This window comes from Triticum dicoccoides, chromosome 7A (genome assembly GCF_002162155.2).
Source record: "Triticum dicoccoides isolate Atlit2015 ecotype Zavitan chromosome 7A, WEW_v2.0, whole genome shotgun sequence".
NCBI lineage: Eukaryota > Viridiplantae > Streptophyta > Magnoliopsida > Poales > Poaceae > Triticum > Triticum dicoccoides.
Window position 1 is genome coordinate 731,561,264 of NC_041392.1, and position 23,054 is coordinate 731,584,317.

At 44.7% G+C, this 23,054-nt stretch overlaps 3 protein-coding genes and 2 pseudogenes across 3 annotated transcripts; 3 read left to right on the forward strand and 2 right to left on the reverse strand.

The window, feature by feature from the left end:
• The first annotated feature begins 3,906 nt into the window (after positions 1-3,906).
• Positions 3,907-4,896, forward strand: LOC119334081 (annotated as a pseudogene).
• A 3,181-nt stretch (positions 4,897-8,077) lies between these two features.
• On the forward strand, positions 8,078-8,806 carry LOC119334082 (BTB/POZ and MATH domain-containing protein 2-like). The gene has a single exon (XM_037606741.1). The coding sequence runs from the start codon at positions 8,078-8,080 to the stop codon at positions 8,804-8,806; it is 729 nt and encodes a 242-aa protein (XP_037462638.1).
• A 1,695-nt stretch (positions 8,807-10,501) lies between these two features.
• On the reverse strand, positions 10,502-11,608 carry LOC119334083 (BTB/POZ and MATH domain-containing protein 2-like). Its single transcript, XM_037606742.1, has one exon. It carries the CDS (start codon positions 11,606-11,608, stop codon positions 10,607-10,609), a length of 1,002 nt encoding a protein of 333 aa, XP_037462639.1. The 3' UTR covers positions 10,502-10,606.
• Positions 11,609-13,097: 1,489 nt separating this feature from the next.
• Positions 13,098-19,231, forward strand: LOC119334085 (BTB/POZ and MATH domain-containing protein 2-like). Its single transcript, XM_037606744.1, has 2 exons — positions 13,098-13,239; positions 18,360-19,231. The coding sequence occupies exons 1-2, from the start codon at positions 13,098-13,100 to the stop codon at positions 19,229-19,231; spliced, it is 1,014 nt and encodes a 337-aa protein (XP_037462641.1).
• A 1,880-nt stretch (positions 19,232-21,111) lies between these two features.
• On the reverse strand, positions 21,112-22,262 carry LOC119334086 (annotated as a pseudogene).
• Between the last annotated feature and the right edge of the window lie 792 nt (positions 22,263-23,054).

A 23,054-nucleotide genomic window follows, 5' to 3' on the forward strand; every position in this document is an offset into this window, starting at 1 on the left:
CGCCGAGGATGCCACTTCAAATCCAGTAAGAGCGCACTGTGAGTTTAGTTTAGTTGACGAGACTGAGAGGCATGTGTCGTTCACGCCGGCGGCACGTATCCATCGACGCAAAATACATGAGTTCCGAGGCCGGGACGGAGGCTGTGAAAAGTTCGTCAAAAGACAGTTCATCAATGACAATATCAGGGGTGACAGTTTCACCTTCCGGAGTGACGTCTGGGTGGCCCCGGGGATGTGATAAAAACCATCGCTTCTTCGTTCATGGCGGTGCCTCCATCCGACATGCAACAAAACTTCAGCAGCCTTCTCCAATCCCGGGAGGGCACTGACGTTGTTTTTCGTGTCCGTGGTGCGACGTTCGCCGCTCATCGGTGCGTCCTGGCGGCCCGCCCTAGTGTGTTCAGATCATTGGTCTTCGGCCCAAAGAAGGAAGGCCCGTCCTCGACTGCCTCTGACGTGCAGATAGAGGAGGTGTTCGAGGCGATGCTCGGGTTCATCTACGGCGACTTGCTGACCATGCCGTCGGTGGTGAAGGATGAGGGCGTCCTGGTGCAGCACCTGCTTGTCGCGGCAGACAGGTATGATCTCCGGAGGCTTAAGTTGATGTGTGCGAACAAACTGTGTGCGCACATCGGCATGGACACGGCGAAAATTATCTTGGCCCTCGCCGAGAAGCATGGCTGCGACGGTCTGCAGAACTCGTGGGACTTCGATCATCTCTGCAGAAGCTGTCCCTCCGTTATGAAGTGCATCGTCCTTGCCATGCTGCCGGCTAAGTAGTAGCTCATCTTTGATGCAATGGCTATTTATTCTGTATTTCGTTAACTCCGCTGGTGAATTGCAATATCCAGAAATACTTCCATCGTGTTGTTACGATGCAGCCATATTGATGTAGTAATCTGCAATAAAAAACATTAAGCTGGTGATTCATCTCATCGCAGGCCGGCCCATCGCAGGCGCTTCAGGTGCCTGTTTGCAAAAACATTAGTAATAGCCGCCTGAAGCAGCTTGAGCTGCCAACGACACAGTTTGGGCCGGCCCATGATCTCCACGCGGCTCATTTATTTTCTGTTACTTTTTCTCTTGTTTTGTTTCGGTTTCCATATATTTTCTTTCTTTTTTTCCTTTTTTTTCCTTTTCTTTCTTTTTATTTCCTGTTTCGTGTCTTATGCAATGTTCATTGTGTGTATTAGAAATTGTTCAGCGAATATACAAATTTTCACTGTGTTGTTTGAATTTGTACTGTGCATATCACAACACAAAATTTTCAATGTGTATTCGAGAATTATCCAACATATTTTAAAAAATGTTCAATGCGTATTAAAAAATTGTTCAATGCCTATGTTCATATTTTATTTCAAATATGTTCATGTTATTAAAAATGTTCGTCGTACATTACTAAAATGTTCAACGGATTTTTGATAATTTTCACTACGAGGATGCCGCCGGCACACCATCCTTGCTTGGACAGCTGGTTTTCAAACCCATCCCAACCATAGGACCAATGGCCTCATCAGGGAAGGATTCAAAGAATCTTTATTAATCGTCATCATCGTCGATGCCAAAACCAAGAGGATGAACAGCCTAGAAACCTAGACCACGAGGGAGTAAATCATCATTCCTCTTTTTGTATAATGTGTGTGGTATAGATGAGGAGAGTATATGTACACAATTTCCTATAGACAACGACCGCCTGTGCTACCGCCTCGTGTGCTTGATTCTAACATGTGATCTTGCAGCATGCCCTTGTGACCTATCTATTGAGTTTGAGCACCGCTTATGATACTTTGAGTTAAATATACTGCAGCTGCCCTAACTTGTCTGACACGGTTAGTTTGGGGCCCAAACATGAAAGATAGAAACAAAAATATTGGTGTCATAACTTGTCCGGACATTCAAATACAGTGCCTCTACACGTATTTTGCCTTATCGAGTGCCTTTGTGGCATTCCAGCGTGTCCTTGGGCAACATGATAGTGGGTGCGGGCGCAGGACATGCTCTGTGAGCTGTTCGTGCTGCTTTTGTACGGAAACACCCCTGGACTTTAATTAATTGCCTCAAAAAATACCCACGAAGCTAGGGTGGAGGGAATTTGAACCAGGGATCTTCTCATAGCCTGACAATTAAGCGGACCACATGGCCGACCTTTGGTTTGCGTTTAACTACCAGCAAGCAGTTTATATAGTTATTTTCTAATTTTCTTTGAGTGAGCTTTCTGTTTAGTTTTAATGATACATAAGTTTTTCCATATGAAAAGAATAAAATGATTATCAATATGAAATTACTGTTTATTTTATATCTTTATTCTATTGTAATTATTGTGTACTTTGAAAAGACAAATATGAACTTTTTCTAAAATTTATGTGGATTAAAAAGTTGAGCATATATTAAAAACACGGTGAGCATTTGTTTTGAAGTACACGTTCAAGTTCATTTTCAGATTATTTTAGAAAATTCTTATTGTATTTTTAGAAAGTGTTGAACTTGTATTAGAAAATTATTCTTAGATTTCTACAAACACGATTAACATGTTTGTAAATTTCTAGAATTTATTATTGTTACACAATAATGTTTAACACATGTTGAGTAGTTTTCAAAAATACAATATTGTCAATTTTTTATAATTTCATATTTTAAAAATACAATGAAGATACACAATAACTGTGCGTGCTTGTGGTCCTGAATGAAGATATATAAATTTACACAATAATTTTTCGTATACTTTCAACTTTTAAAATACACATAAATTTTTGAAAAAGTTCATGTTTATCTCTTCAAGTTACACAATAATGAACATAGAATAAAGATATAAAATAAAAATATGTATATTGAGAATCATTTTACTTTTTTTCATATGGGAAAATTTATGTATCATGAAATAGAAAAAGAAACTTCACTAGAAAAAACAAAGTGGTACTTGAAAAAATAACTGGTAGAAAACATGTGTAGAACGATAGATGGAATCGTCCATATAAATTGCTAGCTAGTACAATTACAACGCATGGCCAGTTGGTCCGCTGGTTTGTTAGGCAACCAGGAAGTCCCTGGTTTGAATCTCGCTGCCGATTTGTTAGGTGTTCGTTTTTGCGAGAATCTATTAAAGTCTAGGGGCATTATTGTAAAAAAGCCAAAGCCCACAACCACTGACATGTGGCCCAGCGACACGCTGGCATGCCACCCGGGCACTTGATACGTCGGCATATGTCTAGAGGCACTGTATTTGAATGCCCGGGCAAGTTAGAACAACATTTTTGTGTATTTTTCAATTTAGGCATCAAACTGATTGTGTGATTCATGCCGGACAAGTTAGGACACCTGCAATGTATTTCACTCCGATACTTTCTATCGGATTTCTGTACGACACGTGTTAATAGCCATCCATCGCTTTAGTTTCATGTGTTGCGGCCATCGACCACAACTTTGTACGAGAATTGGGCGCGACATTGTCGAAAGCGTGGTGACTTCCCGATCTCTTGGCGTGACGCTTCAAGTGGAAAGGGGATGCCATAAAAGTGGAGTCTGTGATGTTGGCTCGCTCCTCCTTCTCCTCGATCCCTTCTCCGACGTTGGAAGTGGAAGCCGAAGTCGAAGGCCAAAAAGTGGAGTAGACGAGTAGACACGTAACGCAGCAGCTCCCGATGGAAGAGACTTTCGATCTCCTATAACATTTTTTGAGTAACAATAACTAATAACTAATTAAACGTGCGTGCGTCCAGCTAGGAGGTGTGAACACGAAGGAGAATCTGAGGCGCCACGCTCCATCATTTCTCACTGGTACTGCTACGGTATATATTTACTGGCCTGCCACAGGATGCATGGGCTCATCCATCACTTGTAGACTAGTCCATCTTGTCCTTCGCTGGTGTGTCGGTCGTCACCAACGGCAAGCTCCATGACGGTTCCACCATGAACGCCGGCGCGGCCAGCGGGTACCATTTGCTCGTTGTTGAAGGCCACATGGGTACGCAGCAATTAATCAGGTCTCGCTACTTCACAGTAGGAGGCCATCGCTGGTGCATCTACTGCTACCCCGACGGCCTATCACTTCAGATTTGCCTCTACGAGGAAATGTTAACTACTGCAGAGCCCGTGAGGGCACAGTTCGAGTTCAGTCTCGTCGATGACACCGACAAGTAAGAGTCCGCACGTATCCATGGCAACAAAATATTCGAGTTCCGTGGCTACTCCCACCACGGGTACGACAGGTTCATGACGAGGGAGGAATTGAAGAAACACCTAAAGGACAAGGACAACAGCTTCACCATCCGGTGCGACATCGTGGTCAAAAATCCGACGTGGAACACGTCTCCATTCATCCTAGTACCGCCGCCCGACATGCCACGGAACATCTCCGACTTCCTCCTCGCAGGGGAGGGCACCGACGTGGTCTGCCGTGTAGGTGATGAGACGTTCGCTGCCCACCGATGTGTTCTTGCGGCCCGCTCGACAGTCTTCAGGGCAGCGCTCTTCGGCCCGATGAAAGAAGGCACGTCGTCCACAGCTGCCGTCGTGCAGATAGATGACATGGATGCAGCGGTGTTCAAGGCGTTGCTAGGGTTCATCTACGGCGACTCGCTGCCAGTGCCGACACAGGATGAGAATGAGGGCGATCTGCTGCAGCACCTGCTCGTCGCGGCGGATCGATATGATATCCCGAGACTGAAGGCGATGTGCGAGAAGAATCTGTCCGAGCACATCGACGTGAGCACGGTGGCAACCATCCTGGCGCTCGCCGACCAGCACCGCTGCGATGGTCTGAAACAGACGTGCTATCAATATCTCCGCTGCCCGGCAAACCTGAGCGCGTTCGTGGCAACCGACGGCTTTGATCATCTCTACAGGAGCTGCCCCGCTCTTATGAAGGACATGATGCTGGCCATGCTGCCGCCTAAGTAGGAGCAGTTAAACGTGATGCATTTGCGTGCTCTTCTATATATTTTTTGTATCCTTGATTGAGACATGGAAAAGTGATGTCGCCTGTTTAAGCAGTTCATCTTAATGCAATTGCTCCTCTCTTATATATACTATTTTGTTATCTTTTGTTTTTACCCTTGATTGTGAAATATAAAAATGTCCTTATTTGGTCTACATAAAAACATTTCATATAAAATCAGACGCACTACTTCCATAGATTTGCTGCGACGCTATCATGATGACATAATCTGAATATAAAAATTCCTCTGAAACTTACTTGCTAATCTTATGACAAAGGGAAATATTATTAAGTTACTAAAACGTTGGATTCTTTCTTTTACCAGTTCAATTTGATCATGCAGCAGATTCAATTCTTTCCATTATTTACCACTTGAATTCATTCACGTACCAGATTAAGTTATTTGCATAGAAGGCGTTTGGATGTACCTGGAGGCAGTGGTTAGTTTTTATTGTCCACACCTAATTTTCTACAACATCGTTTTTTATCATGTTGCAAACAATAAAATCTTTTGGATGTGTTAATGTTTATCTTCCCCCAAATTCCATTGTGAATGATAGGAGTTTTTTTTTTCTGAATGATGCTTGTGCCATTCCTCTCGTTTATCTTGATCTGCTATTCAAATAACAAGAATTATGTGGAATTGCACTTCTCTTCAGGCTTTGTTTGCTAGGCATGCCATATTGCAACAAATCCAGCAAAAGGAAGTTACCATGTTTATTCTCCCCATTTTCCCTACCTAATAGTTTTATCTTGTAGTATGTTGCTTGAGCATGGTACTGATTTACTAAATGTTCGAGATCGTATGAATGTTTATGACAGAATTCGCCACTAGAAGACAGGCCGGTCGATGATGGCGGCCAAAGTGGCCGACGCACAGGGCCCTCAAAATTGTGGGGCCCCCGATCAGGGAGAAAACCAGAGAAAAACTTCGTCCGCTCTATCGCGCACGCCTGTCTGCTAATGCCTGATTCTGACGCTATCACCTGGAATCTCTACAGTCTGAGCCCTAGGGTCGCAGGCCCGCAGACCTCCCCTAGTTTCGCCGCCTCCACACCGAACCCCAGTCGCGCGCAGAGCACGCTTGCGCCGCCTCTAGCCATCTCCCATCACATTCTCTGCTGCAATCGGCCGCCGCTCTCCCCCAATCCAGCACGGCATGCTAGATGCTCTTTGCTAAGAGCGTGTTTGGTTCATGACCTGGTCTCGGCGCCAGGCAAAAATAGATGCCTGACCTATGCCTGAAAGGCGAACGATTTTTGCCTAACCAGGCTGCCTGAGCTGAAGGCGTTTGGTTTCCTCCCTTGACGTGAAAAAATATTTAACTAGTACTATGCTGCGTCAGAGCTCTTTAATTACTGCAACCCCTTGTTTGCATTCGCCAGGCACCTTGATTTATGTGTCCAGGCTTACCTTCCCGATCGCCTGTGTTAGGCTGGTTGTAGTGGGAGTATCATACGTATAGTATCATGCATGCCAACTAAGACGTTTTGGATGATGTGGCACACAATTAATTGAGGAAATAGAGGATGTAGTATTGTATCAAGATACCGTATCATATTAAATGCTCCGCTAGTTTGTGTCATGCATGACAATTAATAAGGCAATCTAAGATACTAACTTATGATACTATGCATTACGGAGGTAGTATCACACACTAATATCATGTGCATGATACTAGTATATGATACTCCCTATTACAACCAGCCTTAGGCTAATTGTGTGCCTGCATGTTGGCCAGGCTAATCACCCTTATACATCCATCCAGGCCAGGCTAGCAAAGAAAATACCAGGCCAACAACCAAACAAGGTCCAGGCAGCCTTGAGGGACCCCTCCAGGCCAGGCACCTTTGTGCGAGGACTGCAACCAAACACACTCTAAATCCCCAGCAACCAAACGGGCACCCATGCAGCGTCATCCTCGCCATTGATGTGATCCCCTAGTAAATTCCAAATGTGGACCCTATGTACACGCTGGCATAGAGGCGCTACGGTGCCCTCGACCTCTCTATCATTTGAGCAGCGGACCAAGTAGTCAGGGCCCCACTATCTCAACGGCAAAAGAATGGGCAATGGACAAATAAGGAGCTGGAGATCCACTATCTCGACGAGAAGGGGAAGGGGAAACTATCACCACCCATAACCTCTTAGTTGTAGATGTTAAAAGAGAGTAAATCATGACTCCTTAAAGATATGTGCCATTGCACGCTAAATACGAGAACCTAAGGAGAAAACATTCAAAATGGGAAAAACATCTAAAACCTAATAAACAAAAATCTATCTGAAATATAGATATTTGGTTAATATTGCGTGGATACAACCAGCGTTGCCATCGGACAAAAATATATTATACACACTCAATTCTTCTAATCAATAATGTGTAACTTGACAGAATATGGTTTTCATTCATAGAGTGAAAAGTATTCACTATCACCCGCTTCTTTTTGCGCCGCAGGTATGGCATTGATACCCTTTATTGCCCTAACAGTCTAACAAACTGCCCGTGCAATTGACGCACATGCAGCAGCAACATTAGCGTTGATGATTATATATATATATATATATATATATATATATATATATATATATATATATATATATATAAATATATATATATATATATATATATATATATATATATAAACCAATGCAAACGGACACGAGTGCACTATTTAATTTGTAGCACGCCTGCACGTTTAACATGCCAGTGTCGTCAGAAAAAGAAGATCCCACTTAATCCATGAAAAAAAGGCCCACTTAAGATCTTGATCTCCTCCGATCCGTTTCTACAGTCCTACGCCCTAAAGTTATTAAAAGGCGATTAGCGTAATTCTCCTACAGTCAAGCTAACTAGCCACCCAAAGTTCATTGATCGCTGGCAGTGAGTTGCAGATTAGTCTACCATGTCGTTCGCTGGTGTATCTGTCATCGCCAACGGTGAGCTCCTCGGCTCTGACAGCTCGCCTACCTGCCCCAGCGCCAGCAGGTACCACTTGCTTGTCGTCCAACATATCTCACTGTTTCTCCGTCGGAGGCTACCGCCGGCAAATTGTGTATAACCCCGCGCTCGATGACCTGGGCAAAGACAGCGTCGTAGTACTTTGTGTTTTTCTCGACGAGAAAGTAGACACCACTACAGGGCCCATGAAGACGCACATCAAGTTTAGCTTCGTTGACGAGACCGACAAGCAAGAGCCGACACGTATCCATGGTAGCAAAATACTAGAGCTACGAGGCCAGTGCACTGATGCATTTAAGTATATCAAGAGCGCAGTCTTGGACAAACATCTCAAGAACGTCAGTTTCACCATCCAGTGCGTCGTCGTGGTCCTAAATCCAACATGCGACACCGCCTTCGTCACGGTGCCGCCGTCCGACATGCATCAGAACTTCGCCGACTTTCTCCTGGCAGGGGACGGCACCGACGTGGTCTTCCATGTGGGCCGCGAGACAGTCGCCGCTCATAGCTGTATTCTCATGGCCAGGTCTACGGTCTTCAGCGCAGCTCTCTTTGGCCCCATGAAGGAAGGAACGTCCACGGCCGCCACTGTGCATGTAGACGATATGTACGCTACAGTATTCAAGGCCATGCTGCAGCACTTGCTCGTCGCGGCAGACAGGTACAACCTCCCAAGACTCAGGGCGATGTGTGAGAAGAAGCTTTGTGAGCACATCGACGTGAGCACGGTGACCACCATACTAGGGCTTGCCGAGCAGCATGGCTGTGACGGGTTGAAGAAGGCGTGTTGCAAGTTCCTCCGGTGTGCGGACAACCTTAGGGCAGTGGTGGCCATGGACGGCTTTGATGATTTGTGCAGGAGCTGCCCCACTCTTATGAAGGGCATGATCCTTGGCGTTCTACCAGCAAAGTAGGACTTCACCATATTAGTGTTAGCTCTTCATATATTCCGTCAATTTTTTTCACCTGCCTTATTTACTCCCTTTGTCATTGCAGGAGGAAAAGGAAAAAGGGAATGAAGGCTCTTCGACTTTGATCTAGAAGACTATTGAACACAGTAGCCTATGTGTTTTGCAGGGGTGGACGCCCTTCGATCACTCATGGATGGCGTCATCTGCTTTTGCAACGAATTTCTTTCTTTAGTTTCATACCTTCGTTGATGGCTACGTTGTAGCATGTGTGCGGATGATTCATAGAAGTTTCCTGCAAAAGGGGATCTTCGTATCCTCCAGGATGTTGCTATTTCTTTACATGCTGCATTTTCGGAACTTTGTGCAAACATATAGTGATTTCCTTAATTAAATTGGGAGAGTGATCGCCTTTATTTAAGAAAAAGTAGAAGAAAAGTTGTTTTCACATTGTTTTTGCCTCTTGCCGTGTTTGTTAGTTCATTGCATGCACAGTGTAGTTCCGAAGTTATGACCGTATGAGTTCCTTATCCTTACGCAAGTTCGCTGAGCAATGCTACATCAACGTAAGGTTTACATGAGTTCACAGGGCTAGGGCGATGTGGGCTGTTGTGATTGGCAATTTGGGGACACAGGCCCACCCAGATTAGTTAGGGGGGAAAGGTAAGTTCGTTGGTTGCTTAAACCACATCCGTGTGTCCAGCATTTCTGCAAGTTCATTGGATAATACCGTTATACAATTTTATTTTAACGGATTGCTTGAGATGATTAGCTAACGATCGACTGCGGTGAAGTACTAATTGTGATTTGTTCATGACTCTATTAGTAGTTTTTGTTACATGTGCAATGCTGATGTGCATGTTTTCCAGTTCATCTAGTATGCTAGATTGTTGCATGTTACTTAGTCACGAGTTATATACTGAAATTAATCATGAATTTCCCTAATATTCCAACAAAACATAGCAATTGATCACACCGAAAGATCGCGGCAGTCGCGGTAACGGAGGGTTTCATCTTTTGTGCTGGAAATGGCATGATCCTTGTCCTACTGGCCCCGAGGTAGTTTATCTTCATGCATCCATGGGTAGCTAAAATCCAATTAATTATTATACATTTCACGAAAATATAGATTGTATCAAACATGTAAAATTGTTTTCTTTTTTATTTTTCAAACACGAAAAAGAAGAAGAATTTTTTTATGGGTATATGTCAGTATGATTCTAGAATGAGTGACTGACTAGCTTGGCAAACTTTGCGGTCATGTGCAAACTATAATTGACAGAGAAAATTAATTTTAACATGGATTCTCTTGTATTAGTTTGATGTGCTCATTGTAAAAAAAAGTGTGATTATTTGCCGAGGACTAAAATTACAGTCGATGGACCTTGTCATGGCAGGTGCAAAATTATGGGATAGCAATGCCATTTCTGGCGATTTAGATAAGAGGCAGTTAGCCCTGAGATTTTTCATCCGCAATAGCGGCACAATTGTAGCCAAATCGTGGGAGATTTATAGCTTTCCTGTGTGCTCACATTAGATAAAGGGATGGATCATAAATTCAAAATACTAAATCGAATCTCTCGGTTAGATCTCTCTATGATTATCCAATAGCTAATCAAAATGGCCTGGAAGTATACTAGGTATCCAAACATATATGATTAACAATCCACTTTATCTAACAACCGATTCATGCACCCTCCATTGTGTGGGTACTAGAAATGCAATCATGCATATGTAAGAATAGAAGATAACAGAATATAGAATAGTGCTAGGCATGGCTGTATTAAGAGGAGCTACTTATTTAGACTAGGGCAGCATCCTAAGGATAATGTCCTTCATAAGATGGGGGCAGCTCCTCTGCAGATGTTCAAACCCTTCAGTCTGCACGACAGCCTTCAGGTTCGCGGGACAGCCGAGGAAACCATAGCACGCCGTCTTCAACTTGTCACAGCCATGCTGGTCGGCGAGCACCAGAATGGTTGCTGCCGTGCTCACGCCAATGTGCTTGCACAGCATCTCCTCGCACCTTGTCCTAAGCAACGGGAGGTCATACCTATCCGCCGCGACGAACAGGTGTTGCATAAGGACGCCCTCATTCTCATCCGGCAAAGAGTCGCCGTACATAAACCCAAGCATCGCCTTGAATACTGCAGCATCCATGTCGTCTATTTGCACGACAGAGGTGGTCGACGGCGTGCCTTCCTTCATGGGGCTGAAGAGCAACGCCCTAAAGACGGCAGAGCGGGCCGCAAGTACGCACCGGTGGGCGGCGAACGTCTCGCCACCGACCCCGAACACAATGTCCGTGCCCAACCCAGAAAGTAGAAGTTCAGTGAAATTCTCCTGCATGGACGGCGGTTCTCCGACGACCACGACATCGCACCGGATGATGAAACAGTCGTCCTTGACGTACTTCTCCGAGACCTCTCTTTTCAGAACCTTCTTATGGTGGTCGTACCGGCCCCGGAACTCAAATATTTCACCATGGATGCGTGAACGTGCCAGTTCTTTCTTATCTTTTTCTTCAACGAAAGTGAACTCGAACTGTGCCTTCACGGGATCTACGCTGCCCTCTAAGAGGCAAAGCTGAAGTGTTATGAGTCCGCCGTCGGCGTGGGGGTAGTAGTAGATGAACCAATGTTGGCCGCCGATGATGAAAATGCGAGAGCAGATGGATCCACGGCAGCGCGAGTGGCCTTCAACGACAAGATAGTGGTACCCACTGGTCGCGCCGGCGTTGATGATGGGGGTGGCGTCGTCGTCGAGGAGCTTGCCGCCGGTGAAGATGGATTCACCTGTGGAAGACATGATTTATGGATCTGATGTGATAGGTACCAGCCAGATCGAATTTTGACGTGGGGAGCACTAGCGAGATATCTGCTTCCCAAATCACGTCGTCGTATGAGGAGCGTTCTGCGTCCGGCCCCTTAGGGTCAGGCAGGTCAGGTGCCTCCGAGGAGGCGCGTCCGGCCACTTGATTTGTTTCCATAACTACCCCGTGCGTAAATGACGTCGTATATCCCATTCTTTAACTGTTCTTTCCACATCACGTGGTTTTATTCCTTATAACTAGGTGGGAAGATAGTCTCGTTTCCATTTTTCTTCAAACAAAAAGAAAGAAAGACTGCGGATCAAGTGGGGGTGGAGCCAACCTCATCCATGAGATGAGATGAGATCAGCACGTCTTTTATTACCTCTGCTCCGTGCGCGTCCACACGCTTGTCTCTCTCTCCCTCGGGATTTTTTTTAAAACGTAAACAAAATTCCAAATTCCAAATATTTTCAAAGAAGCAAAGAATTTTTTAAAACATATATTTTTTTCGAATTTCGAGGTTTTTTTGACACGTAAGCAAATTTTTAAATTACATTTTTATTGGAATAGCATACGATTTTTGAAAACCGGAAGAAAATTTCGAATTTTGGGCCGTTTTATGGATAGATGATGAAATTTCGAAATTCCAAACGTCTTTTGGAAAACATGAGCATCCATGAATTAATCTTGGAATTTTGAAAAAATTTGAAAGCCAGATATTTTTTAAAATTCCTAACTTTTTTGGAAATTTTTGAAGACGTTATTGTTTCTTAGAATTTTAATATATTTTTGAAAAAAAACTGATTTTTTGTATGTGTTAAACATTATTTGAAATTATGGGCTTTTATAAAAACAATAATGAAATGAAAAAAGAAACAGAAAAAACAAAAAATTAGAGAGAAAAAAACATGTTCCTGAACCTTCTAGATGGTTCGCAAACTGGTTAAAGCCGGCATGGACCTTATAGAAGGTTCCAAAACCAGGATCTGTAATTAAACGGGCCGGCGCATGTTACATGGCCTCGCTAGAGTCTGTGCGAATCAGCGTCGTCCTATGCCCTAGAGGACTCTGCCGGCCGCCTCTCCGCTGCCTCCTGCCCTCCCTTTTGTCGATCGAACACGACGCCGGCGTCGCGAGGCGTCCAGTAGGCTACACCCAGCAAATCTTCTGCGGCCCTGGTAACTAGGCAAGGTTAGCACTAATTGTTATCATCACTCATCTCTCTCAGACGTTTATCTTATACGTATAGAAATTGTACTTCCAATTCAGTTTAATTCTTTCTATTCGATTGTGAGATCCGTGAGGAGTAATATGTTTGATCTAATTCTTTACGGGAATATTTCTAGTCATATTGACAACAGTAGAGTCAATCTTAATCTTATTTAATGCTGCTTGGGCTACAGATTTTTTAGCACGTGCGTTCATCGTTTTTTAATCTGATCGATCTGGTGGACTAATATCCAACATATTACAGATTATTCTGCCATGTCTTTCGCCGGTGTATCTGTCATCGCCAAGGGCAGGCGCCTCGGCATTGACACCTCAACTGCAACCGCCAGTGTCAGCGGGTACCACTTGCTTGTTGTCCAAAACCACTCGCGCATGCGCCAACCCTTGCTATCTCACGGTTTCGCCATCGGTGGACACTGCTGGAAAATCTTGTATAAGCCCGACAGTCACTAGTGCAGAACCGGGCAATAGCACCGGTTTCATAACCGGCACTAAAGTGTGGTCACTAAATCCCCTCCCCTTAGTACTGGTTCAGCACGAACCGGTGCTAAAAGGAAACCACGTGGCACGAGCCAGCTCCGGGGGTCGGGAGCCCTTTAGTACCGGTTGGTAACACCAACCGGTACAAAATGTTTGTGGGTTTTTGTTTTATTTTGTATTTTTTAATTAAATTTGTGTTATCAATTTAATTTAGGATTGTTTTACGTTATAATAAGTTGTAGTCGTCGTCGTCATCATCATCATCATCGCATATTAATAAATAAATAAACTCTAGCTAGCTAAAAATCATTGTAGTCGTCTAATTACCACTATTTAATCATCATAGTCATTACCGCTAACTATCTAATCATCACCAACACTGGCTAGCTTAAAGAGGAAACATTCACTTTCTAACAGAAGCAAAGATATCATCGAGTTCAACATAATCATCACCAACATCGAAGTTCAGGACACGGACATGAGACACTAATTAAGAGCATGAACTAGTGCTGCTCCCTCTCAGGTACTCCCTCAGTTCCAAAATAGATGATCCAACTTTGTGCTAAAGTTAATACAAAGTTGAGTCATCTATTTTGGAACGGAGGGAGTAGAATCCATAGAACATGTATAGCTCTCCTAATTCATCATACTGGAGCATGCAGATGAATCTATCTCCTAATCTTGGATTGCGCTTCTCCTTGCTTCTCTGCGATTGTTAACAATTTTGCTCCAATCTTTCACTATTAAGCATTCTTCGCTTTCAGAAATCCTGAATGCACTCATGTGCAATGTAGGATATCTTGACCGTAAGCTAACCATTGACATGTCACCTTTAGTCTCGATTCACTGAGGCATAACTGTCATCGGAAGTCCCTGTTGAAGAACATCATATAGTAATTAATATACTAAGCAATGAAAGTTTAGCTTTAAAAATAATGTATGCAAAAGATGCACTAATTAAGGACAAATAGTAAAAATTTTACCATCTTTCGATTATAGATGTGACCGTAGTTCAATACGATCACCATTGGTCGCACGTTTTGAGTACTAACATTTCTAAGTTCAGGAAAAAAATTTGTCTTGACAGTATTAAGATCCTCAAGCCATGAAACATAACGACTTATCTCCTCGCAGTTTAGTTGAGCCCCGGGGCAGTAGTAGGTCATGTATACCAAGCGCCGGACATGTTTGCTTGAACCGAAATAAGCTGACAATACAAATTAGTTGTCAACTATTTTTGAATAAACTGTATCAAAGACATAAACATATGCATGCATGGTTGAGAAAAACTCACATAATGGTAGAATTGGAAGTGTTTGCACATCGATCCAGATGTCTATATTACCTTCAATATCATCTTCCGGACGAATATCAAAGGTGACAACCATATCAGGCTCAATGCATAAGCCTTGCATAGTGCTTGCCAAGTTTTGCATTCAAAATGGGTGTATGTGTCTCCATTATATAATTTGACGTTGAAAGTATACCCATGCTCCGTTTTCAAGTAAACTCTCTTTACCTCCATATCATCTATAGCACTAAAACCTATCTTATCCAAGACAAAAATTCTTGCATGGCAGGGGATGCGCTAGTAGAATAGTGAAAATTTAAATTTATAAGTTGAAGCAAATGAAGCATAAGTCATGCTTTAAAATTATAAGTTGAAGCAAATGAAGCATAAGTTTTGCATTCAAATAATAATTGCCGTTGTGACTTACTGTATCCACTTCGAATGTCTCATCCAGATTGATGCTGAAGCGCCTACCATCAACAAGGAAATTTCTGTCGCACAGGCCGCGCTGGTCTTCACAGTGTTCGCACATAATGAAGTCTTTTTCATCGTCAGATGACATTTCCTATATATGTTCATATAGGTGAAACATTAAACACTTATTACTATCTAACATTAATTAATATCTAGCCAAATATATATTCATCTAACATTTGACATTAATATATCTAACTATATTCATCTCTAACAATTGACATTAGTATATATTTAACTTTTCTATCTAATTCATCTAACATTCGACATTAATCTAACATTTATATAAACTCAAAATATATAAAAAATTAAATAAACAGAAAAACTCATTAACAAATAATATTTTAATTAGATCATCAAATCTCAGATACCTAAATTTTCTTACTAAAAAAACTAGTTATATTAATTATTCAACTAGTTCAAATCTCATAAAACTAAATAAACTAGTTCGACAATTTTCTTACTAAAAATAAATTAGTTATATTAATTATTCAACTAGTTCAAATCTCTAGTTCGACAATTTTCTATCTAGCTAATTCATCTAACATTCGACATTAATCTAACATTCGATCATCTAATTAACTTTTTTTTAAAAACAGAAAACAGAAAATAAGTAAAAAAAATGTGTGTGTGTATGTATATGTACATATATATATGTGTGTATGTGTGTGTCTGTGTACGTATACGTACGTACACTGCAGTGCGGCCCCGTACGCCGTCGCCCCGTACGTACGAGCGGGGGCGCCGGCGTACGGGGCGGGGGCGCCGGCGTACGGGCCGGGTGCGACGACGACGGACGGCGCGCGGGTACGCGAGAGCGAGAGATGTACGGGACCGCGGCGCGACGACGACGGACGGCGGCGCGCGGTGTTCGGGGCGGCGGCACGAGACGACGACGACGACGGGCAGCGGCGGGGACAGCGAGGACGACGACGGACGACGGGCGGCGACGAGACGGGTTCGAGCGGCGCGCGGCGATGTCGCGAGAGGTTGGAGACAAAAGTGGGGAGATGTAACTGAAATTTTCGTAAGTGCTGCTTATATAGGATGGGTCTTTAGTACTGGTTGGAGCCACCAACCGGTACTAAAGGCCCAACTGGTATTAAAGGTCAACTTTGGCCATGCCAAGAGGCGGAAAGAGCAGGCCTTTAGTACCGGTTGGTGGCTCCAACCGGTACTAAAGGGTGGTCTTTAGTACCGGTTGGAGCCACCAACCGGTACTAAAGGTCTCGCGCTGCCACCCCAAAGTTTAGTCCCACCTCGCCCGGTGAAGGGCAGCTGCACTGGTTTATAAACCCAGCCGCGGCTACCTCTTCGAACTCCTCTATATAGCAGGTTTCTGGGCCTAATTAATTAGGGCGCGCTACCCTGTGAGTCTGCTGGCCCTTCTGGGCCTGCATTTGTACACCCTAGGTCTGGCAGGCCCAGTGGGCAGCGCGCCAACAAATTTTTTATATAGTTTTTTCTTTTCTGCATTACTTATTTTCTTCTATTTATTTTTGAGTAGTTTTTTATATAGTTTTTTCTTTTCTGCATTATTTATTTTCTTCTATTTATTTTTGAGTAATTTTTTTGTATAGTTTTTTTATTTTCTGCATTATTTCTTTTCTTCTATTTATTTTCTTCTGGAAATTGAATGCTGCATACTGAACAATTAGGTAAATGACCGAAAAACAACAAATGATGTCAGAACATGTTGAAAACTATTTATTTTTGAGTAATTTTTTAGTATAGTTTTTTTATTTTCTGCATTATTTCTTTTCTTCTATTTATTTTCTTCTGGAAATTGAATGCTGCATACTGAACAATTAGGTAAATGACCGAAAAACAACAAGTGATGTTAGAACATGTTGGAAATTGATGACGTCGCTTTGAATGCTGCATACTGAACACAAAAAAGTTCGAAGTTCAGATAAGTTTAAAAAACATTAAAGTGGCCGTGTAACAGATGAGTTCTCGTCCGAAACCCTAATACTCTGAAAGAGTTTGTCCAGTTTGTACACGAAGTGCGTCCAGTTTTTGCCGTGACCCTCTTTACTCTTTCGTGCATGCTATGCGGGTGATATGATGATACCATGCCAAGTTTCAACATTTGCAGGATTCATTTTGTAGTGATTTTCAATTTCGCGGTCATTTAGCTCTCTAAAACAATTAGGTAAATGACCGAAAAACAAGAAATGATGTCAGAACATGTTGGAAATCGATGATGTCGCTTTGAATGCTGCATACTGAACACAAAAAAGTCCGAAGTTCAAATAAGTTTAAAAAACATTGAAGTGGCCGTGTAACAGATGAGTTCTCGTCCGAAACCCCGATACTCCGAAAGAGTATGTCTATTTTGTACACGAAGTGCGTCCAGTTTTTGCCGTGACCCTCTCTACTCTTTCGCGCATACTATGCGGGTGATATGATGATACCATGACAAGTTTCAACATTTTCAGGATTTATTTTGTAGTGATTTTTAATTTCACGGTCATTTAGCTCTCTAAAACAATTAGGTAAATGATCAAAAAACAACAAATGATGTCAGAACATGTTGGAAATTGATGACGTCGCTTTGATTGCTGCATACTGAACACAAAAGAAGTCCGGAGTTCAAATAAGTTATTAAAAATAAAAAAGTGGTGCAATGCTGGTTAATTTGCTTCAAGCCATTCGGAATAGTGTAGTTAGTACATGCGTTAAATGACCGAAAAACAACAAATGATGTCAGAACATGTTGAAAATTGATGATGTCGCTTTGAGTGCTGCATACTGAACACAAAAGAAGTCCGGAGTTCAAATAAGTTATTAAAAATAAAAAAGAGGTGCAATGCTGGTTAATTTGCTTCAAGCCATTCGGAATAGTGTAGACTGCACTGCACATAGCTCAGTGCAATCTATGCTATTCCGCAAGGCTTGAAGCTAATCAACATGTTGGTAAGCATTGCAACTCTTCGTAATTGTCTGTACACTCACGGCTTATAAACCGCTCATACCGCCTCTCTCTTGGCGAGGTGGGACTAAAAATCAGCTTACAAAGAAACTCTAGTACCGGTTCATGGCATGAACCGGTACTAAAGGTCTTTGTGGGGGCCCCAGACCGACCATAGCCTGACACAGCCTCATTAGTACCGGTTCGTGGCATGAACCGGTACTAAAGGTTACCCACGAACCGGTACTAATGATGCCCGCCCGCCTAGCCTTTCGAACCAGTACTAATGGTCACATTAGTGCCGGCTCAAATTCAAACCGGCAGTAATGTACTTCACATTTGACCCTTTTTCTGCTAGTGAGCTATTACCGGGATGAAGACGGCTATATACTACTTTGTGTTTTCCTCAACGAGGAAAATGATACCACTGCAGATCCCGTGAAGGCGCAAGTCGTGTTTAGCTTCGTTGACGAGACCTACGAGCAAGAGCTGGCACATATCCATGGTAGGAAAATATTAGAGCTACGAGGCCAACACACTCATGCGATTAAGTACATCAAGAGAGCAGTCTTGGACAAACATCTCAAGAACGACAGTCTCACCATCCGGTGCGACGTCGTAGTCCTAAATCCAACATGCGACACCGCGTTCATCAAGGTGCCTCTGTCTGACATGCAACAGAACTTCACCGAATTTCTCCTGGCAGGGGAGGGCACCGACGTGGTCTTCCAGGTGGGTGGTGAGACCTTCGCTGCCCATCGCCGTGTTCTCGCGGCCCGGTCTATGGTCTTGAGAGCAGCTCTCTTTGGGCCCATGAAGGAAGGCACATCGACGGACACCACCGTGCAGATAGAGGACATGGACGCTATGGTGTTCAACGCGATGCTTGGGTTCATCTACAGTGACTCATTTCATGCGTTGGTGGCGGATGAAAACGAGGTCGACCTGCTGCAGCACCTGCTCGTTGTGACGGACATGTACAACCTCACAAGACTCCAGGCAATGTGCGAGAGGAAGCTGTGCGAGCACATCGAAGTGGGTACGGCGACCACCATCCTAGTGCTCGCCGAGCAGCACGGCTGCAATGGGCTGAGGAAGGCGTGCTACAAATTCCTCCAGCGTCCGGACAACCTGAGGGCAGTGGTTGACATGGACGGCTTTGATCAGTTGTGCAGGAGCTGCCCCTCTCTTATGAAGGACATGATCCTTGGCCTGCTACCCCGAAAGTAGGACTTCATATTAATGCAAGCTCTACATATTCCGGCGATTTTCCCACTTCCCTCGTTTACTCTTTTGTCATTGCAGAAGGAAAAGAGAATGAAGGCTCTTCGACTTAGATCTAGAAAACTATTGGATCCAACAGCCGAGTTGTTTAACATGTCTGAGGGCTGGGTGCCATTGGCAGGGCCGGCCCTAGCATCTTAGAGGCCCTTGTGCGAACTTCTGAACTCCACCGGCCATGGGCCCTCGTCTTGGCACGGCTCTGACTGCCACGACTATCATCAATAATGTTGTGGCAGGTGTGTAGTGGCTGCGACCCGTCGGAAGAACCGACAACGAGATTCATCCAACGAGAAAAATCATTGGTTGCATGGTGCCTAATTAGTGGAGTATTGCATGCTTTTTTTAGCTTGAATCGAAGTATTGCATGATGCATGGGGCCTAATTAAAGGAGTGTTGCATGCTTTTTAATTTTATGGGAAGGAGTATTGCATGCTGCGACTCATACTTGTCAAACTAAATGAGATTTTTGGCTGTATGGAATGGATACACATCTCACACTGCATAGATCCGGCATTAATTGAGATTGGTAATCAAGGATATTAGCAGATTGGCTGATTTCATGACCAAAATTTTCACCGCAGAGTTAATTCCTAGCTTGGTCGCGCAGCGGGAGCAGGTGACTGGCTGAATGGTTGTCTCTTGGCTGGTCTTTTTACCTTCTCTATCTTTTCTTCTTCCTAATATGCTTATATATCTACTAGAGACATGCAAACGGATGGGCCCTGCTTGGGCTGGGCCCTAGGCGGCCGCACTCCTCGCCATGCCCCAGGGCCGGCCCTGGCCATTGGATCACTAATGGATGACGTTGTCTAGCTTGCGACAATTTGCTATATCTTCAGTTTCGTTCATCCCTTGCGGGCGACGGTGTAGCATGTGTCCTTGTGGGCGGATGTACCTTAGTTAATTATCCTGCAAGAGTTTCAGTTTCATATTGCTATCCTTGAATCCTCCAGGACTGTTGCTATTTCTTTACATGCGACCTTTTGGAACATGGTGCAAACCCCTAGTAATTTCCTTAATTAAAACAATCGGCAAGAGCCGCAAACAGAAGCGAAAAATAAATAGAAAAGACTGCCGCATGGCGCTACTCTCGTCGAATAGTTGTCGTTTCCTCATATGGTTGGTACACCCGCAGTGGCGGAGCCAAGAAAATCAAATTAGGAGGGCCAAACGTTGCTAAACCTTGTTTGGGAGGGTCAGATTATTAAAATGCATTGTTTTAACAGCTTAAAAGTCAATGTTTACACTAGTATTAGGCATAAACCAGTGACACTAGGGGGGCCAGGGCCCCTGCTGGTCCCCCCCTTACACCCGTCAGAGTTTTTTCACCAAGCAACGTCATTGCAGGCCAGGATTTGACACCTCCGATGCATGCATGTTCTGTGCCCTCCTCGAAACAGTCAAGCATGCTCTTCCTCTCGACCGTGATGGTTGTTCCCTCGTTACATTCGACTGTAATTAGTTGTAGTTGAACTATGGAATTGTAACGCCCTTTGGTGCAACAGAACCGTTTTTCAAGAAAGAGAATTGTAACGCCCTTTGATGTGCAACCTTTCATTTAGTAGTACATTGTTATCTGTCTAGATCAGTATTTTCCTCGTATCTAGCAGCGTTTCAAACGATCAAATGAATGTCCTGATCTCTTTGGCACTCTTAATCTCTAAGTTTCAGTGGACTTTTAGCATGCAAACACGATAGAAATATTTTCATCAGTAGACTAGTAGTAGTTAGTAGTAGTACACTTTTTTCAGAAGATAGCCAGTAGTAGTAATTTGTATCTCTCTACAAGTGAAAATTGCATATTGCAGTTGACCAGCAGTCCTTTCCTATGAAAATTGAAGCATGGCAAGGATCACGTCCTTCATAACAGTGGGGCAGCTCCTGCAGAGATGATCGAAGCCGTCCGTGGCCAACGCCTCCCTCAGGTTATCCCGAAACCGGAGGAAATCGTAGCATGCCTTCTTCAGGCCATTGCATCCATGCTGCTCAGCAAGTGCCAAGATGGTCATCGCCGTACTCACGCAAATGTTCTCGCATAGCTTCTTCTCACACAACAACCGGAGCCTCGGGACATCGTACCGATCCGCCGCGACGAGCAGGTGCTGTAGCATGACTCCCTCGTTCTCATGGTCCGCCGGCACCGGCAGAGATTCACCATAAATGAACCCAAGCATCGCCTCGAACACCGTGGCGTCCATGTCATCTACATGTACCACCGTCGACGTGCCTTCCTTCTTCATGGGGCCTAAGAGCAATGCCCTGAAGACGGTAGAGCGGGCCGCGAGGATACAACGGTGGGCGGCGAACGTCTCGCCGCCGACCTCGAAAACCACGTCGGTGCCCTCTCTAGACTGAAGAAGGTCGGTGAAGTTCTGTTGCATATCGGATGACGGCACCTCGCCCAACTTATTCTCGCACATCTCCCTTAGCCTCGGGAGGTCGTACCGATGTGCCACGACGAGCAGCTGCCGCAGTAGGACACCCTCGTTATCATCGTCGGCCGACACAAGCAGCAAGTCGCCGTAGATGAACCCAAGCAACGCCTTGAATGCCGACGCATCCATGTCGTCTACCTGCTGGACTATAGTGGCCGTCGTCGTCAGCGACGTCCTCTCTTTGATGGGGCGAAGAGCAACGCCTTGAAGACAGTAGAGCGGGCTGCGAGAACGCAGCGGTGGGCGGCAACCATCTCGCTGCCGACCTCGAAGACAATGTCGGTGCCTTCCCCGGTCAGGAGAAAGTCAGTGAAATTTTAGCGCATGTCAGACGGCGGCACCACGATGATGGGAGGAGGGGCGGCGGCAGTGTCATCGTCCAGCACCATGATGTCGCACCGTATGGTGAAACTGTTGTGCTTGATGTGTTCCTTTAGGGCCAATACTTCGCTAATGTTGATACGCGCAGGATCTTGCTTGTCGGTGTCTTGGGCGAAGCTGAACTCGAATTGTGCCTTGACGGGACATGAAGTGATGTCCATGAGGCAAAGCTCAAGCGATATGACGTCGGCGATGTCCAGGTGGTTGCCGCCGGGGTTGTAGTAGACGCCCCATCATTGGCCGCCGACGGTGAAACTGCGAGACCAGATGGGTTTGTGGGTTGGCGAGTAGCCTTCCACAACGAGCAAGTGGTACCCGCTGGCCGCGCCGGCGTCGATGCGTGGCGAGGTAGAATCGCCCACGAGCTTGCCATCGGCGATGACAGATACACCCGCGTATGACATGGTGGATAGATCGACGAGTCTGCTGTCAAAATAATTGTTGTCCGTGATACACAGATTAGGTGTTAGGATCCGATCTATATTATACAAGGACCCCACGGTGGTAAACCATAATGTATAGGCACGCAAGCATCTCTACTCCTAATGGAGCATTTGGTAGTCTCGCTTCCAGGTTTTTTTTCGTCCCACCTCACATGGTTTTTTTTGGTACCTCCTCCCACCTCTGACTTATCCACCAGAAACCGAAAAAACCTCCTCCGGCCGTGGGCGGCGAATTGTGGAGGTCCGGCGATGGTGGACTCCCAGTGTCTTGGCAGCTTCATGGTGGCTTGGCGGATCTGCCTGCGGCGACGACCGTCTTCTCCGTTGTCGACTTATCTGTGATCTACCGTTTCGGCCTTCACCCATCTCCTCGGCTCCCGGTCGCTACTCCCTTCGAAGGGCTGGCCCTTTCCCAGCTACGGTCCATCGCTCGTCCCGCGCCCGGTGCAGCAGGACCGAGCTCGTCTCGCGCACATTCCGCAGGACCGAGCTCATCTCGCGCACGGTGCA